Here is a 19,045-nt window from a genome sequence, read left to right on the forward strand (position 1 = left end):
TGAGAGGCTTGCAAGGTTTCTTTTAGTCCATCAACGCGAGCTTTGTGTGTCTGTTGTGTGTGCATGTGCTCTCTTGGACACACACACACACACACACACACACACACACACACACACACACACACACACACACACACACACACACAAAGAGATGAAAAAGGCATCAGTGCTGTGGTACAGCCCAAAAGAATCAGGCGGGAAGACCGAGCGAGCACAGACGGAGAGGGGGAGAGCATGCGGGGAGACGGAGGAAGAGGCAGAGAGGTGTAGCTAAGGTCACGGCAGAGGCGAGTGAGTGCAGACACACACGCGGCACAAACGCTACCCGGCTTTCGTCGCTCCTCTCCCTCTCTCCGTTGTTAATTCGCCTGTAATTTTCTCTCTCCTCTCCTCCTCCTCCTCTTCCTCCTCCTCTCTATAGCAACAGCAACAGCAGCAGCAGCAGCAGCAGCTGGCCGCCCAGCAGCTCGTCTTCCAGCAGCAGCTCCTGCAGATGCAGCAGCTCCAGCAGCAGCAGCACCTGCTCAACATGCAGCGGCAGGGCCTGCTCACGCTGCCGGGGCCCGCTCCCGGCCAGGCCGCCCTGCCCGGTCAGACCCTGCCCCCGCCAGGTAAGAGGGAGAAGAAGGAGGAAGGGATGGGGAAGCGGTGGGAGGGAGAGGGGAAGTGGTTGCATGCGGTCGTGTAGATCCTGAGCATGTGACTCGCAGCAGCAGCGGTCACATGCTTCCTGTGTTTTCTCTGTCTGTCCCCCTCGCTTCCTCTGTCTTCCTGTCCTTCCTGTCTTTGTCGTCCTCATTTGTATGCGCACGTGTCCCCTCAAAGTACGGTTATCTCTAAGTATGTTTGTCTGTCTGCCTCCCCACCTCATTGGTATGCTCTTCTGCCATCCACTTTTTCCCTAACTCCTCCACATTATCATTTTGTTTAGTCCTCCTCTGTCTCTCTCGCAATCTCTCTCTCTTCTTGTCTGATTATGGCTTTCTTTGTCTACCTCTGTTTCTCTGTCAGCTCTGCTCTGCTTATGTTTGTTGTTTTTTCCATCTCTGTTTCTATTCCCCCTGCTCCCCAACCCCTTCTTCCTTGTTGTTGTTGTTGTTGTTTACTGCCTTCGCTGAGAGCCAGGGAGAGAAGAATAAAAAGGACACAGACAGAGAGAAATGGGGGGCGAAATGCAGGCTCCATTTTCTCCTCCCCGAGCCAAGTAAACACCTATGTTTGTTGTTTACCACCAAAATGGCGGAGATGCAAAAAACAACAGCCAGGGAGATGTTGGGAGGAAAATCAAAGCAGGGACTTTTGCCCAATTAGTTGGCAGGCGGGAAACAAGCATCGGACAAATCGTGTTTATCTCAGATGCAACAGAACACGTTCACTCTCATCAATGTTTTACACCTCAAAATGCACAACTGAGAACTACATGAGGAGTTTGTTAACAGGTAGGGCCGATGGCGAACTGGGCACAGAGGAAGAAAAACCAACAAAACTGTGATCAAAGAGTTCAAAGTCAGGTCTACACATGGCAAAAGATAAAAGCCACTTAGTGAGGACAAGGCCTTGAGTCGTGTCACTTTATAAAACTTTCATAGCTGTTGAATAAAGAGTTTGGAATCAGCTGTTGTCTCACACTGGATGCAAGGAGTAACCTGATTCTGTAAATATTCAGTTTAGGGGCACGATCACACACATGCAAAGCGATTATCGCCTGTCAGAGTTCACCAAAGTTGAACTCAACGCTGTGGATTTGCTGCCCCACAGGAAGTGACTGTTTTCCTTTTTGCCTCCTCTCTTCGTGAACCAGAGGCATTTTGGGGCCCTAATCGTTCTTTCTTCCGCTCATCTTCCCCTTACTCACCCAACTTTTTCTTCCTCTTCGTCTCTCTATCTCTATCTCTTTTTCTCTAGCAGGCCTGAGTCCTGCAGAGCTCCAGCAATTGTGGAAAGACGTAACCGGAGGAGGCGGTGGCGGCGGCCACGCCATGGAGGACAACGGCATTAAACACAGCAACAGTGGCAACGGTGCTGGTGGCGGAGGCGGCGGCGGAGGTGGTGGTGGCGGCGGCGGCGGCTTGGACCTCTCCACCAACAACTCTTCTTCAACTACCTCCTCCTCCAATCCCGCAAAAGCGTCGCCTCCCATCTCACACCACTCCATCGCCAACGGACAGTCACCCGCCCTTAACCACAGACGAGAGAGGGAGCGGGAACGGGAAAGGGAAAGGGAGCGAGAGAGGTAATTGAAATGTCATCCACCCACCGTTTTTGATAGCAGGCGCCAAAGGGATGAAGAGGCAGAGAAGATGAAAAGTTTACAGAGGCATTGTTTGTTACCCGACAAACAAGCTTGTTGTTTTTGTGCGGTGCAGGAACACATGAGAACACCGCGCTCTGCTCCCATCCAGAGTGTTTGTCCTCGTTTAGAATAACAGCTTTGCCACTACAGGGAAAACATGGTGTTTTGTTTATTTGTTCAATAGTTTATTAGTGTCTTAGTAATATTAAAAAAAAAAATAGCCTTGTTCTCCCGGGGGACTGTGCGCATTGAACACACTTAGCTTGTACACAGATATCAAAAGCAGGGAAAGGAAGCCATGCAGGCAGGCGCAGTTACAACAAGCCTCTCTGGCAGCCAAGACAAGCTAACCTGCTTGTACATTAAGTATTTAGTGCTTTCTTTCTTTTTTTTTCCCGCTTTTGAAAATTACCTTCCTTGCTTACTTGTCATGTAAACAGAATATGTGATGCCTTGAGTGGCATTTCCAGGATGTTTATCCTTGTGATGGCGTCTTTTATAAATGCACCCCAGCACCAAAACACTGAGTGTTTCACATATCTGCCTATGTGGCCCATGCATTATTCAAAGGCTTTTTCTTGGGCGATATTATAATAAGGACTTAGGGTAGCGGCGTGTGCGAGTATGTGTCTGTGTGGATGCCGGGTAGAGACTCACACTGGAGGTGTAATTGGTTTAAAGTAGATGCTATCTCTCCAGTAGCACTAAAAGGAGGCTTGAAGAAGATATCTTTAGAGGGAAGACGGGAGAGGTAGGAAGGAGGATGAGAAGAGGAGGAAGAAAAGAGGGGGGAAAAAAGACTTTATCTGCCCATGTCCCGAGGGGGGTGTGGTGTGTCATAATGATCGAACATGGAGTATTGTCAGGAGCGCTGCTTACTAACATGCCACCGATCGATGCGGGGGAAGCCCCTCTGTAAAACGCACTGTGAGCCGTCCCAGTGCTCACACACATATTCATAGGCCACACACACACACACACACAGCCATCTACCACACAAACATGCACAGACGTAACCTATGAGCAGACAAACACACACACACGCGTACACAGCGCTGCACACTTCTTCCTATGCACGTTTCCGCACACAGACAGAGACAGCGCCAAGACTAAAGGTTAAACTGTCATCTTTAATTGGACGTGCTGTCTAGGCAGGGTCGTAACTTATTTGGGTGCCATTTGAAAAACGCCAGAGTGCCCCCTCTGCTCCCCTTGTCCTCGAAGAAACATAAGTTACACACAGTATTAATCTCCTGATGAAAATTATATGGCTGTCTGGATTTTTAATGTTTACTCCAAAGCCTCCAACCCCCTCCCAGTAATGGCTTTACAAGATGGGACGGTGGAGACAAAGCTACTGTAATCTCCGCTATAGACTACCAGTTAGCTGGAATCATGTGTTTTACCAAATAAAGGGGAATTGAAAAAAACACAGAACGAAACAAAAATTTGAAAGATAACACAAAAGAAAATATTAAAAACAACTGATTGAAGTTTAGGTAAAGTGTTGGCAAGTCTCATCTCCTGATGCAAGGAATTCCTGATGGCAAACTGTTGGTTGGAAGATCTAACATGACACTTGGAGCATAGGGAGTTGGTAGTTCTGTAATATAACTGTGGGCCAGATCGTGTTAAGCTTTAAAAGTTGTTAAAAATCAATCCTTAATTGAACGGGCTGCCAATGAAGGGAGGCAGGAGTTGGAGGAGAGAGGTGATTTGATTTTGGCTTTAATTTTTTAAGTAAAAGTAACAAGGTTAAACAAGTTTGTTGACATGGTCTTCATGATTTAGTTGTGAATCAAATGTGACATTGAGGTAATTGGCTGTGGATTTAATGTTTCTTGCCAGTGGACCAATAAACGGTTGTAGTTTGCCTGTTAGCTGATCAGGGCCAGAGATTATTACTTCAACGTGTGGTAACATAGTGTTGTGATTATTTAGGTTGAGTGGACATGAATTGTTAGACAAATTGGCAAACTATGTTTTCATCTCAGTTTGTTTGTTAGTTAGTTAGTTAGTTAGTTAATTAGTAGGAATACGCAAAAACTACAGGACATATTTCGGGTGTTTTTGATTTCCCAGAGAATTAACTTTTCAACAATTCATGTGAACTGACCTTTTGGATCCCTCCCCTGACCTTCTTCCTCTTCCTTCCTGTTTTTGTTTTGCTGTTCTTCCCTTTTTCTTATTCCTCTTCTTTTTTCTCTCTCTCTAGTTCACTACATGAAGAAAGTGGAGGCACCCATCCGCTGTACGGTCACGGCGTGTGCAAGTGGCCCGGCTGTGAGAACATCTGCGAGGAATTTGGACAGTTTTTGAAGTAAGAACACACACCATGACCCAGATGTTACACTGGAGGTGGTGCCTGCTCACTCGTCACTGTTGAAACCTTTCGTCAGCAGAATCAGATTTGACCTTTAAATACGAATATTCAACATATCTTTCCGTCTTTTTCTCATGGACTGTCAAGCACTGGTTTAGTGAACTTTCAGCTGTTCTCACTGTACACTGACAAATGAAAAAACACCTCCTTGACTTGGAGAATCGACTGAGGAGTGTCTGACTGATGATTTGAATCATCGACTTTTGAACAGCTCTAAGATTGTAAAACGTGTGTTTTACCCTAAAAAAGTCAGTCTCTACACTACATCACCTCCTTTTTGTAGGACAACCCCCCACCAACATCTGGCTTTTGTCTGCAATGGACACAATGGGTTTTCCTTCCCGGGTCAAATCTGGCTCTGATCGGCAGTTTAGAAACATGACGCCCGAGTGAACTCTCTAATTTGGCAAGACAGCGAAGTGAGAGAGCTCTGGGTTTTCAGTGCATTCGTGACGTCGAACATGAGGAAAGATCAGGAAGTCAAACTCCTCCGCTGACTATGGGAAAGGAGTCGAGCGCCTTCTTTTAAGCGTGTTTACCAGCGTTTAAGAAACCTGCGTGTGCTCGCTAATTTAGTTGTAAAAGAGTTGAGCACCGAGGAGCCTAATAAAGAAAACATCACTGCCTTTGAAGGAGCACACTTTGACCTCTCTGACAGCCAGTTGACAGGGTTCAGCTCGAGCAGCGCCAACTCTAAATCCATAACAAATCTGCTTCCTGGAGCGGCCCGATAGGTTTGTAAGAAGAAGAAGAAAAAAAAAAGGAACGTCAGGAAGCTAATGGCAACTCGCACGGCCGCACACTTTACCTCCACAACAAAGGCCCCCTTTCACTGTTGTCATGGTGCGGGCGCCCGAGCGAATGAACTCTTCATGCTCCATCAACAATTTAGTTAATTAGCTCATTTGTAATTGGCCGGCTTTGTTGCCAGGATGTTAGTGGGGGGACATCAAAAGAAGAAGGTGTTTGCAGTGCTGCCGATTACAGGTTATCACATTGCCACTCACTATGAGTCTCCCCTCTCTCTCCCCGTCTCTCCCTGGGTCTCTCGCCCTCTCTTACTATCACTCTCTCCCTGGCTCCCTGCTCTCACACAGAGAAGAAAAGAAAGGGAAAGCTTTTTAATTTGAATATTCTAATTAGATTTGTAATTAACTGTGAAATAACGATCTGCCGAGTGTTTTTCATGGGCTGTAAACGTCCATGTGAATTCGCATAAACTCTAGAAATCAGGACATTGTTCTGGCATATTTTATGTTTTTTTTCCAAATTAGGCGGTTTTTTTTCCACAGTAGTGACTGTGATAAGTTGCAGAAGGCTAGAAAAAAAAATAATACAAGAAACTAGTCCACCCATGGGGATGTGCTGCAGGATTTAGGTCAGGCATGTGCCACTTCCTCCGCAGCTTATGAATTAAAGCTGAAAAGGTGTTTCCATGTAATGAAATGACACTAATAAACACAGTGTTTACCCAAAGACACAGACAGGCTGCGTTTTTGCGCCCTGTCAAGGCGCACAATGCACTCAGCGGAATCATAACTGACAGCGATGGGTTTAAATGAATCCGAGGTGAATGTATATTACAACGATCGCCTGACAAGTGTGTTTGCTTATCCCCTGTGGAAAATGTGCCACATACATGTTCATGTCAATATCAATTTTCCGGAGCGGAGCATAACGCATCCATAAGCAGCAGCTTGTGCGATTTCACGAGTGATTCTCATGAAAAGCCGGCTTGTGTACAGTGCATCGTCCGACCTGGACTCCCCGAGCGCTGGTCCAGGTGGAAGAGTTTGCCTTGCAGCTTGGGGAACGCATGTGTATGTGTGAGTGAGGCTGCATGCCGCAATCGGATTAGCAGGTTTTATGATACCTTGTCCCATCACCTTGGTACACTTACTTAAAGAAGACATCAGCCTATCCCTCCGCACTGTACACTCCGCCCGCACAGACACTGTGTGCTCTTAGGATACTGTGTCTGGGTAGCTTAGCTGGTTATTTAGGTGAGGGGCCCAGAGATACACAGTATAAAGCGGCGTGTCTGTGAATCCGCTAAGCTGTACGGGTGTAAAGATAAACTGAGAGGGCGAGGGAGACAGACAGAGAGAAAAACAGGTAGATCTCAAACTTGTAAGCGCAGTTTGGCACACGGTTTTGTAGGAACACTTGCCAGAACATCGGGTGCAACACAACAGAGCAGTTTCAGTTTCAGCTCCCCCCCCACCCCCCCTCCCCAAAGTCAGAGGCTGGCTCTATACTCTAACCCAGCCGGCACATGAAAAACAGACGCCAACAAAGACTGCAGACTCGTCATCAGAACAAAGATGGCTGCTCTGTGGCGTGCCTCGGAGCAGTGATTGTCGGTGTCAGAGGGAGTTCTTTCATGTTTCCGGAGATGCCAGTCGACTGCACACACACACACACACACACACACACACACACACACACACACACACACACACACACACACACACACAGGCGCAGTTTAAATGGGGGGTTACATAAAGCGGGTGTCAGATTTAGATGACAGTCTAGATGTCGGTAGTTGGGTGTGGGTTACGTGTGCGGGGAGGGGGGGGACCCAAGCTAAGCTGGCGTCTTGTAGCGCGCTGTAGGAGCTCAGCTCGGCTCAGCGGCGGTGACACGTTTAGTCGCCTATTGTTTTGTTGCGCGGAGGAACTTGTCAAGATCAGCATTTAATAGCTCTTTAGTGTGCTTTTAAGTGTTCTCACCTGGAAAAGGTAGCCGCGAGGTGGCTGGCACTCTGAATTAGCTCTCTGTAGTTCAAAATGGAATAATATCACTCTGTGTGTGGGTGTGTGTTTGTGTGTGTGTGTTTGTGTTAGTTACAGGAGACGAGAGAGAAAAACCTTAACGCTATTAGTGCATGTGCTGGAGCTATTTCCGTGCGGAGCCTTTACAGTAAACACAACAAACAGACAAAGGCTGGAACGATTAACTGCTTCACATGTATCACTTGCAGATCTTTGTGAAGTCATATTTGAGTTTGCCATGGGTCCATAGATTTGTGCCCGAACCCCGAAAAGACCCGGAAATAGCATGGCTAACTTAATCCAGTTAGGATTTCAGATTAAATGTCCCTGTGACGGATGATGTTTAAAATCAGCTTTGTAATAAGGATAGCTCAGACTACTCACGACACGGCCGGGGCCAGGTGTTCATGGGTCTTCGCAGCAGTTTATTTCTCCGATAAGTACATTTTAGAATTTATTTTAAAATGTTATTGTTGACTTTTAAGGCCCGTGCTGGGCTTGCACTTAAGTACAATTTCGATTATTTGAGTCCCAGCTGATGGCCAAATGTGAACAGTCCTTTTTTGTCCGGGCTCCCACTCTTTGGAAGAACCTCCCTGAGGAAATCCATCTGGCAAACTCCTCATCCTCTTTTAAATCCCTCATAAAGACACGTTTTTATAGGTGAGCTTTCTCCAGGTTCTGATCTGACCAACTATTTTAATCACCCTATAATGTTTTATTTTATCTCGTTTTTACTCTTTTCTCATCCGTAACTTGCTATTATTATTATTCCCGGGTCCACCTGGTTATTACATATGATGTTAAACAGACCCAGGACCCGAGGTAAAAGAACGGGACCCCAACCCAACTGACGGCATAAAAACATGGATCCAAACCCATGAAGATCTCTAGTCTGTGACAATTGTTAATTAAAATAATTCCTAATTTCCAGCTTAGAACTATTTGACAAACACTTAATTATCACATCCTGTTTCATTTTTCTTAACCAGCATCGACATTCCCCCCCCTAACACACACACACTTTAGCCTTTTACCTCACATCCCCTCGTTTAAACGAATGTCCTCCCTCCACAGTCAGTCTACACATAAACAGATATTTGCTCCCGCACTTACACACACACACACACAGACGCACACTTAACTCCTCCACTCTCTGTCACCACTCCACTTTCCTTATTACTGGCAGGAAGGCAGGCTCCATGTTAAAATGGCAAACTCAGCCGCTAACCTGAACGCTGGTGTCTGTAACCCACTGCTAATTAAACCCACAAGGCAGCAGCCAAGTGTCTTTGTCTCTATATAATGTACACACACACACACACACACACACTGTGGAGACAGGCAGCCAGGCCCTTGGCCCCTGGATAGCTGCGTTTCCCTCTACCCCACCACATGTCTACTGCTCTGTGACAAGACCTTTAAAACGAAGGGCATTACTTATGCACTGCCGCCATGGGGAGAGTGTCTGTGCATGTGTGCGTTTGTGCATGTGCGCTTGTTGATGCACACTAGTAGGCACAGTACTTGTGTAGCTACATATTGTTGTGTTGACGCTGCTTCTGTTTCGTATCTGACCGTTGATGTATGTGTTTGCGTAGACAGCCAGGGGGCCGGTCTTGCTGTTCTCTGCTGGGGCTTCGCGGCCCCTGAAGATACACACAGACAATTAGCACAGGCGCATCATCCATACATGCTGGCTTGAGTAGATTTATTATTGGGCCCTTAGTGGACGTTGATGGCATATACATATTCATATCCGCAGCTATGGGGAAAAGGAAAAACCATCTTCTCTCTTCTTTTAAAGACAAGAGAGGCTCTGCGGCGTCCAGTAAGAATAAATCTTTATTTGTGTTTGTTGAGAAACAACCATCTATGTCTCACCTCTCCATCCCTCTCAGTCTCAATTTATCAGTCTCTTTGTCTCTTTATTTGCTCTCATCTCTCCTCCTCTGCCGCATCTCTCAATCCTCCCATCTCCATCTTTTTTCACACGGCCTTTGTCACATGGCTAATTCCCTCTTCGCGGCAGAAATCAATGTGCCTCTAAAACGCAGGTTTGAACGGTAAACATAAACAGCAAGGCAGGCGGGTGGGGGCCGGCTGTGAAACAAGCATCCTCCAACCTCCAGGCTTAAACCATTACACCTGGATGCAACACTCTAGTTCCTTCTCTTTATTCACCTGCAAATTATTTAGATTTGGTTTTGTTAAGAGGCAAGCGAAAGGCGGCAAAGATCGGCATACAGTGAAATGGTAATTTTCACAAAGAGAAGGGTAAATAAAGGTAAATAAATAAGACGTTCTTTCATTATTCCCTGCCTGTCTGCGTCTCACCCCCCCCTCCCTTCCCTCCGTCTTTGTGTGGCATTATTAATGCACAGCAGGACATGCTGCCATTTGAATATTTCATAAACGCATGTAGTAATCTGCCTGTAATCACCTCGCTAACTGGCCAGTGGTGGAACGCCATGTGTACGAATAGAGCTGGACCCCGGAGAGGCCTTCGCACACACATATTGACAAAATATGAGAAAAACAAGGTGCTTGTCGATGAGAGGAAAACTTAATAAAGATTTCTCCCTCCTCTTTCTCTCTTATTTTTTTTTTTTTTGTAATGAGGTATCTTCAGGGACGTCGAGCGGCGCGCCCCGTGCTTTTGAAGCAGCTGTAATTCATGACACACGCCATACATCAAGTGCATAAGATAGCATTATGGGCAGTGAAATGAAAAGGGTATTTGCAACATTAGTTCCCTCATCCTGCGAGGGACGTGATTAAATGATTAATGAAATGCCCCCCTTTTTTTTGCATGCGCATTTCTGAAACAGCAATTAGGCACAGGGCTGGAGAAATCCACTGGCTCGTCCCTCCCCTCCTCCGGAGCCATCCCTCATCCATCCCCACCCCTCCTCTCTTTCTTTCTTTTTTTTTTTTTTAATGCTACTTCATTCTTGATTTATAATGAAACATTTCTGAGCATTAAGGACCGAGAAATGGTCGCAACAGTACGAGCAGGGATGAGATGGGATGGTTTTTTAAAAACGTGCGTGCGGCGTAATTGAAAGGTGCAAATGTTCTATTCAGCTCCTGATTGGCAGGTCGAGATAAGGCGGCTCAATGAGTTGTCTTGTTTTGCACATGACCGATAAACAAGAGGTGAGGGGGTTCGGAGTAGAATGGTGGGAGTGTGTATTTCTTGCGAGGTGTTGGCGACAATGTTTCGCTCCGTTTGTGTGTGTGTTCTTAGATAAAGTGAAAGCCAGAGACAGGCACAGAGATTTTGTCCTCCCTCTAATGCACTGGAGGCAGAGCTGTAAATGATCATTGAAGGGTCTGCAAGCTAACCTATAATTACTGGAGATAAAGTGGCAGCTCTGGCATTTCATAAGCATGCCTCCTCAAAGCTCGCTTTGTGAGTTTGTCATCAATGATCATTTAGATAGAGGCTCATTACCCAGCATCACAACACTTTAGAAACCCCCTTTTTCTCCCCATATTTGTGTACTGTGTTTTTTTTCTTTTCTTCTGTCTGTGTGTGTGTGTGTGTGTGTGTGTGTGTGTGTGTGTGTGTGTGTGTGTGTCAGGAATAAAGGTCTACCTTAATGGTGAAGCTCTTTTGTGTCCTTATAGACGAAATCCAATCAAGACAAAAAAAACCTCATTGACTGTTATGGCTGTCTGGCTGCCTTTTTCTTCTAATGAGGCGAACACACCAGATACATTTATTATGTCTGCTGCTGCCGCTGGATAATGCACCTTCCGTTTGAAGAGCTCGCTTTTGTGTGTCAAATGTTGCCGGTGTTAAATCGCGTGCATTGTTTTCGGTAAACGAAGGAGACAAAAGCCGTTCTGCTGGGCTGGCATCTTTTATTCTGCGCGGAGAAAGCGGCGCCCGGGGTGGCACCGGAGTTAGCCATCTAAACTGGCACAGGGCCCATTGTCATGTTAAACATGGCACCACACACCGTCATGTTACTTCTAATTACCTCGTTTCACCGAGGAACAATGGCTCCTAACAGGATCCTATAGATGACTGTGTCAGTATAGAAATATTATCATTAAAAGCAAAACAGTGGTGAAGGTGATACGGCAATTATCATCCTCCACAGTTTGGATCAAACTAAAAGATATTTTGCTGTGTGGCATTGACATACCATTTGAATTGGTGTATAACCTCTCTCTCTCTCTCCCTCTCCCTCTCTCTCCAGGCATCTAAACAATGAACACGCCCTCGACGATCGGAGCACAGCTCAGTGTCGAGTCCAGATGCAAGTCGTACAGCAGCTAGAAATACAAGTAAGTTTCCCTTTTTGCAATAAAGAACACCTCAGAACAGAAGTTGGATCAAAGCCGTGTGCATTGGAAGATGTAGAAAGGGTCGTCCACTAATCAGAAGGGTCTGTGGTTCGATCCCCGGCACTGCCTGTCTGCGTTCAAAAATACTGAACCCCAAATGGCCCCTGAAGGCTGTGCTGACAGTGTATGATAGATAAAGTGTTGCATTGAGAAACAAGTGTCGGTGAATGAGCGAATGCGACTTGAGCTGCTGTCAGAAAAGTCCCAGTCAGTTGCTGCGGACATTCTGGAGAATCTCTGGAGTTTCACCTCCCAGCCCCACAGTAACGATTCTGGATAATGTCCGAATGAGCCCATGTAAGCACCCAGTGGGAGAAAAACTCAAAAGAATACTAATATCTTAGTATGAAGGAGCAGCGCCACACACGGTGAGGGCCGAAGCCGGTGTCGATGTGCCATAAACAAAAAAAAAAACATGATCTCTGCCTCCTGCCTGCTGCGTCACCCTCAGTGTCTGACCAGAGAATCTCCGGCTTCGTTCTTGATGTGTGGAAGACAAACTCCAGAGAAAGTCCAGACCCAATTGTCCGTTCTCGAGCGTTCATGTCTGAAAAGCGCGATATAAATACAGCCCATTTACCATTTATCATATAGTTAACTTTTCACCATTGTCACATTTTACTGTCGCAAACTCACTTCTTGTTTAAGTAGCCAATCATCCCGTCCAAACTTTATTTTTCAAAGTTGTGTGAGCGACAGAGTGAGGCCACATCGTGGTCCGCTTAATATTTCCCAAGACAAGCAGGACCTGCTGGATTCAACAAAGCCACTAAACAAAGGAATCCTCAGGCCTTACAACCAAAGCCATTATGGCTGTTTTAATTGAATTAAGCGTGTGCTTTATTTTCTCAGCTTTCTTCTTTTTTTTTCTTCCTCTTTCTCTTTTTCTTTCCAATTAATAGCGAGCGCATCTCTCCCGGTCTGCTGTGTTAATTAACTGCACTTTGCACCTGAAGAAAGCTCAAAAGGAGGGAACTATTTTCAGTAGGTGGAGCGTGACCTTATTAAGAAGTCATGCTGGCTAGATAATGAGAACGCTGATTGAGCGCTCTCATTATTACTCAGCACTGGCGGCCGCCGCTCGCCTTCCTTTTCAGAAACAAATAGGTGTGTATATGTTTTAAAAGTGGGATCAAACAGAGTGACGGAGGGAAATATTCAGTCGGGACGGTAGAAACTGGGCTTCTACGGAGGGGGGGGTTTAATAAATGTAAATTGTAAATGGTTTGTATTTATAGTAGCGCTCGTCACTACAGTGCATGGCAGACCCAGTCCTACAGCACTCACACACTGCAAGCACAGTGTCTTGTCCACTTCGGGATCAGACCGCCGACCCTCCGCTCAGTGGACAGCCCGCCCTACCTCTGGAGACACAGCTGCCCCCGATTTAGTAAAACAGAAAATAAAATCAGATCCAAGTTATTTATTCAACTTCCTCTCATTGTGTGTTTTGTTTTTCATTTCAACACAGAGCTACTGAAGCTTGCTCTCTTCACTGTGACCAATTACTGTGTTGTCTGTCCTGCTTCTTCTCCTCTCTCACATTCTTTCATTTCTTCATCCCTCTCTTCTTTTCTTTTCTCCTCCTGCACGAGAGCCGTCACTCGTAATGAGGCCCAGCTCTGTGCGCGTGTGTGCACGCCTACTTGCTTGTCTGTTTTTCCCTGTGTATGTGTGTGTGTATATTAAGGGGTGTGCGGGGGCTGAGTCTTTCACAGGGTCCAGTCCCTGTCACTCCCCGTGAATTAGATTGATGATAGGCGATGGCCGGGGCCACTAACTGGACGGGGGAGGCGGGGCCGCCCGGCACCCTGTTTGGAAGACCTCTTCACCTCTCAGCAGCTGCTGGCTGCGCTCCATCCCCCTAACGGAGTCCACAGGACTTGGAGCAGACACTCAGGACCACCTAATTTATGGCCCAAGTAGCTTGTTACTGTCAGAGCCCCGCTGACCTAAATTCTGCTATTGACAAAAAGATGAAATGCTATTTGTTTTGCCTGACCTGTCTGCACCCGCCTCCCCTCTTCCCTCCCCCCCCCGAAGCCTCTGGTGTTCTCCTCACAGCACCAGCAGAACTGTTTCTCTCACTTGGTTTATATCAAAGCTCTCGTTCTTTTCTGTACCACTCAAATGTTATGTCTCATTTGCTATGTTCTCCTCTTCCTCTCCTCTTCCTCTCCTCTTGTTTCCTCTCCTCCTCCTTTCCTCTCGTCTCCTCATCTTTCCTCATTCTCTCCTCTGCCAGCTTTCTTCACCTCTCCGTCTTTTCTTCCTTTCCTGTTCCTCTCCTCTCTTCTTCTCTCCTCTCTCTCTTCTCTTCCTCTCGTTTCTTCTTCTCTTGTTTCCCCTCCTCTTTCTCCTCCTGCTCCTCTCCTCTGTCTATCCTCTTCCTCTTTCTCTCCTCTTCCTCTTCCTCTCCTCTCCTCTCCTCTCCCTCTCCTCTTTCTCCCCCCCTTTAATCCACTCTAATGCACACTCTCCCTCTTTTCTCTCTCTCCAAACAGCTTTCTAAAGAACGTGAGCGTCTTCAGGCGATGATGACCCACTTGCACATGCGGCCCTCGGAACCTAAGTCATCTCCCAAACCAGTGAGTGCATATTGCTCCGGCCACTGTAAACAGGCCTCCACGTAGAAAAATGGACAGTTTAAGCACCAGGCAGTTGTTTGAGTGAATGACAGACGATGAAAAAGAAGGGAATGGGAGTTGTAATACATAAGTTATTTTCGCTTCTTATCGGCGAGAGGACAATAGAGTTTGGAAGTGTATTAGATAGCAGAGCGGCGGAGTCCTTGTCTAAAGCGCAGGGTCATTTCTTTTGTGATGGATATAATGGCCAAAACAACCTGTTGGCCGCTGATGACTGTTTGGCTCGGTGGCCGCGGCGGCACTCACAAACGGAATGGAAGACGAGAATATATATCATTTGAACAACAAACACCTGAAAATTACAGCCGAGTGGCGAAGATGGCGTTCGCGTAAATACCCACCCTGCCGCTGAAATTGCCTCCCGAGAGAGAGAAAAAAACAAAATTGTGAAAGGGGTCATCGAAGAAGGAAAATGGTGTCACTCCTGACGCTTTTTCTCCTGCCTTTTACTTTTTACATTGAATGATTACAAATGCATTTTCCCGTTTTCCAACCCCAGTATTTGGATTTAATATTAAAAAACGCTACATATTTTTTTTGGCAAATATTATTTTCTCCCAATTCCCCACGTTTTGAAATATTTGAGAGCAAAACATTGTTATGGTGTTTCTGCTGCATAGTAAGTGCCTACTTTCAATGGAATAATTTTCCTCATCACCTCTCATCATAGAATGTAGATAATCACAAGATAGCATAATTATCCCATAATTCCATCAGGAATCAAACTCCCTTTTTATAATTCAATCTCTCTCTCTCCTCTTCTGTCTGTCTGTGGCGTCTTTTTCTTTTTTTTTAATCTTCAAAACTCCAGCAGCTTGGTTCCATCTCGTCCAATAAAGCGTTTGCAGCCTATAATCCACGTCTGAATATGAATGAATGATGCTAATGAAGTATTGCATTACATAAAGCACACATGAAAGAGCTGCTAATTGCATTTGATGGTGGGGGCAATTCAGACAGAATTCTTAAATGAACAGTTAAGTCTTCAGTTTTAAGGCTCCCCCTGTTTTTCTAAGGGGAGGTAGGATGAGGATTTGGCGCAGGGGAAAAAACGCTTGTGTATAAAAGTGAGTAGACGTAACAAAACGAGAGATGGTTGGTGGATTTCAAACGGCAGCGCGGCTTTATACCCAATAGAATCACAGGTATAGGAATAGAAACCATGCAGCATAAATAGTTCATGTTGGCCTATTAGGAAACAAGAGTTACCCACGTGTTACCACTGCCAGGCAAACACACCTACACCATTTATTCTCTGAGTCACACTTCATTAAATGGCTCCTTTTGGCCATTGCACGGATGGATGAGAGTCAAAGTTAGTCAGGCTGCAAGTCCTGAATAATCACATCCCTCTCTCTCTGTTTGTCTGTGTGAATGTCTCTCGCTCCCAAACCTTGAGTGTCTTTTGCCAGAATTGGATTACACGGCTGCAAACATGTCGCGCTTGTTGCCGGGACAGCATTTATTTGTATTTTATTCAGCATATATTGAGCGTTTATTAAATTCTCCTTTTGGAGGCATCAGGTACAGTTAAGTTCATTCAGATATGTACTTATGTACAGTAACAAAGTAAATGTACTTAGTTCCGTCCCACCACTGCTCATGTTTAATCTCTGTCTGTGCAGCCAGCCCTCGTCCCAGCCAATAACTGTAGCAGCTCGTTACAGCTAAGTGGGCAGATAATTATCATCTGGAAACCTCTGCATCCACCGGAGTCTCTCAAACTTGACATTTCATCCTATTTATCAACACATGCCACAAATGGCCACTGATGCCTCCTCCTCACTCACCCCACCTCCATCCCTCACCGCCTTCGCGCGCCCCCCTCGTTCCCTTCCAGCTTTCAAGTCGCCTCTAATTCAAACTCTGGGCAACGGATGCATTCCACTTGTAGAGTCGCAATTAAGGCAATTTGGTTTGAATATGTAACGACGTCATTACCATTCCAGCTAAATTAGCGCAGGGACTAAAAGGTCAGTTAAGAATTTTCCAGTCGGTTTGAGCCTCTCACATGAGATTTGGGGAAGCGGACGCAAAAGTGGTGCAAAGAGCCGGACGATTGGCGGTTAGCACAGTTGGCCTCCATGCCAGACATAACTAACACTCAGGGCCGTAATGTTGAAGGAGCGTGTGTGTGTGTGTGTGTGTGTGTGTGTGTGTGTGTGTGTGTGTGTGTGTGTGTGTGTGTGTGTGTGTGTGTGTGTGTGTGTGTGTGTGTGTGTGTGTGTGTGTGTGTGTGTGTGTGTGTGTGTGTGTGTCCATACAGATATTGTCATTTCAACCTTACACTGTACAAAAAAATCATACTTACAATACTTTCGATTCCTCTTCTTGCACTGAAGCTTTGACTGGATTAGGGGTAATAATATGCTGCCACAAACTCAACAATAAATACATTATAAACTTTATATATATATTTGTGTGTATATATAGCCCCTTTCAAAATGCAGTTACAAGTTGCTTTACAAATTAAAACTAAGAATTCAGGGCATACAATAGAAAACAAGCATTAGACAACATTGGAGCACAAATACAAGAACACAAATGTCACAGATGAGAAATTGAAAGTGTTGAGGTAGGGTTATATGAAGGGTTAGTATATTAAGTTACATCCACACTGCTGCGTTTTGAAAACAGTGTTACGTTGTGACTGAAAAGACCCAATCAGCAAGCGGTTGTGATCACCGTTTCCAAACTTCTCTGTTTTAGCAGCTCTAAAATGGCAAGTGATCTGTAGCAGAGTCTAAAACGAAGTGTGGCCTTACAGTTCATATTTGTCTCCACCTCTATCTTCCTTTAGCTTCTCTCTTCTTATAATCCACTCACTGAGAGTTTTAGCTGAGATGACTCTGAGTTGCTGCTGTGGTCACTATAGTAACCTTGTCATAGCGGAACATAAGGTCACATGTTGTGGTTCTGGACCTGGCTGGTTCTGGATGTTTACCAATTCGCACAACAGCAAACAAAAGTTGCAAAGCCTTGTTTCCTCAGTTTGAAATGATTACGGGTGGTCGAAGTGGCGGAGATAGAGAGGGAGGGATGCAGCGAGCGACGGGAGGGAGGGAGCGAGGGAGTGATAAATAGAGAGATAAAGAGAGATGGGGCCGGGATAACACGGAGGCTGATCGTTGGATAATCTTGAACAGCGTGCTCTAATTAGAATTCTTATGATACAATTTGGTGGTTGTAATTAGTGGAGATAGGCTGGCTCCTCTCCACGAGCCTTGTTAGTGGAAACACAGCTGTGTTAGAGGAGAGGAGAGCAGACACTGTCGGAGGAACCACAAAATAACGCCTTCCTCTCTCTCCCCCTGCCTCCCTGCTCCATGCATCTGCCTCCCGCCCACCCTCCCTCCTCCATCCCTCCTTCCCACCTCAGCTCAACTTGGTGTCCAGCGTCACCATGTCCAAGAACATGCCCTCGGTATCGCCGCCGAACTTACCTCAGACGCCCACCACGCCCACGGCACCCATCACGCCCATGGCCGCCATGCCCCAGGTGCCGTCGATACTGGGAGGAGCCAACGTCCCAAGCATGGGCGCCATGCGCAGACGCCACTCGGACAAATACTCCATGCCCCTGTCTTCAGGTGGGACCAACTACTCAGCATTGCACATAACACTGACACACAAATACATACAGCCAGTGCAGACAATTAAGTTTAAAGTAAATATGAAGCAAATGATACACACAGAAGTACACAAACATTGTTGTACTTTAATCTTCGTGAGGACACTAATTGGCAAAATCCATTCGCTAGACCTTTACCCTAACTTTAACCATCCCAACTAAATGCCTAAACCTAATTCTAACACAAATTAAACCTAAACTGTAACCTTACAGCCCTTTGAAAAGTGAGGTCCAGCCAATGTCCTCACTATTTGAAAATATCCTAACTTTGTAGGGTCTGTGCTCAAAACGGTCCTCACAAAGATACAGGTATATATATATCTATATATAGATAAATATATATACACACACACACAAACTAACACCAATGCTGTTGTCAATGATCATATTTTGTTTCTAAATAGAATTGTTGAATAAAATGTATGTATATATGAATGTGATGTTATGAATTGCAAATTGCATGTGATTTCTCAACCCTCAGAACTTTACTATTAGTCGTACTCGACCTGTAGTAGTGTTGTAGTATGTTTTTTACATGCACACATGTGGAAGTGCACACACAGCGTACTCACACTTGTCCTCTGACATAAAACACACACACCACCACCGACTGCTGTTGGTCTCACCAATGTGGGATGTCTGGTTGGTTTTGTAAAAGCCTGTGTTTAATCACTCTATATGTAAATAGACAAGAACTTCCTTTGTGGATAAATATTACATGAATGTTAATTAAGTTCAAATAATGGTGGAGGGGGAAAAAATACAATATTTATTACATTAAGACATCCCATGTATTAAGCTTTGCATTTTAAATGGTCCGTCTTTGATGTTTATATTTACTCTCTCTGTGTTTAGTGTGAAGACACATAAATTATTCAACCTCAGCCTAACTAACTAACACGGTTCTCATTTTGTGGACGTATTAGTGTTTAAGATCTCTCGCGAGAGAGATTAATT

General features: G+C 45.5%; 1 protein-coding gene across 10 annotated transcripts in view; it reads left to right on the top strand.

Annotated features, from left to right (window-relative positions):
* Nucleotides 1-19,045, top strand: part of foxp2 (forkhead box P2) — a 107,963-nt gene that overhangs the window by 75,793 nt on the left and 13,125 nt on the right. For 7 of the 10 annotated variants that reach the window (XM_035147937.2, XM_047338617.1, XM_035147944.2 and 4 more), the window contains 6 exons: nucleotides 422-611; nucleotides 1,906-2,233; nucleotides 4,509-4,613; nucleotides 11,662-11,749; nucleotides 14,314-14,397; nucleotides 17,837-18,047. In XM_035147937.2, the coding sequence (XP_035003828.1) occupies nucleotides 422-611; nucleotides 1,906-2,233; nucleotides 4,509-4,613; nucleotides 11,662-11,749; nucleotides 14,314-14,397; nucleotides 17,837-18,047 (1,006 nt within the window). The remainder of the gene's footprint in view (nucleotides 1-421; nucleotides 612-1,905; nucleotides 2,234-4,508; nucleotides 4,614-11,661; nucleotides 11,750-14,313; nucleotides 14,398-17,836; nucleotides 18,048-19,045) is intronic. The other 3 variants (XM_035147941.2, XM_047338618.1, XM_035147950.2) reach the window with 1 other exon arrangement.

Source organism: Hippoglossus stenolepis, chromosome 22 (genome assembly GCF_022539355.2).
Source record: "Hippoglossus stenolepis isolate QCI-W04-F060 chromosome 22, HSTE1.2, whole genome shotgun sequence".
Lineage (NCBI taxonomy): Eukaryota > Metazoa > Chordata > Actinopteri > Pleuronectiformes > Pleuronectidae > Hippoglossus > Hippoglossus stenolepis.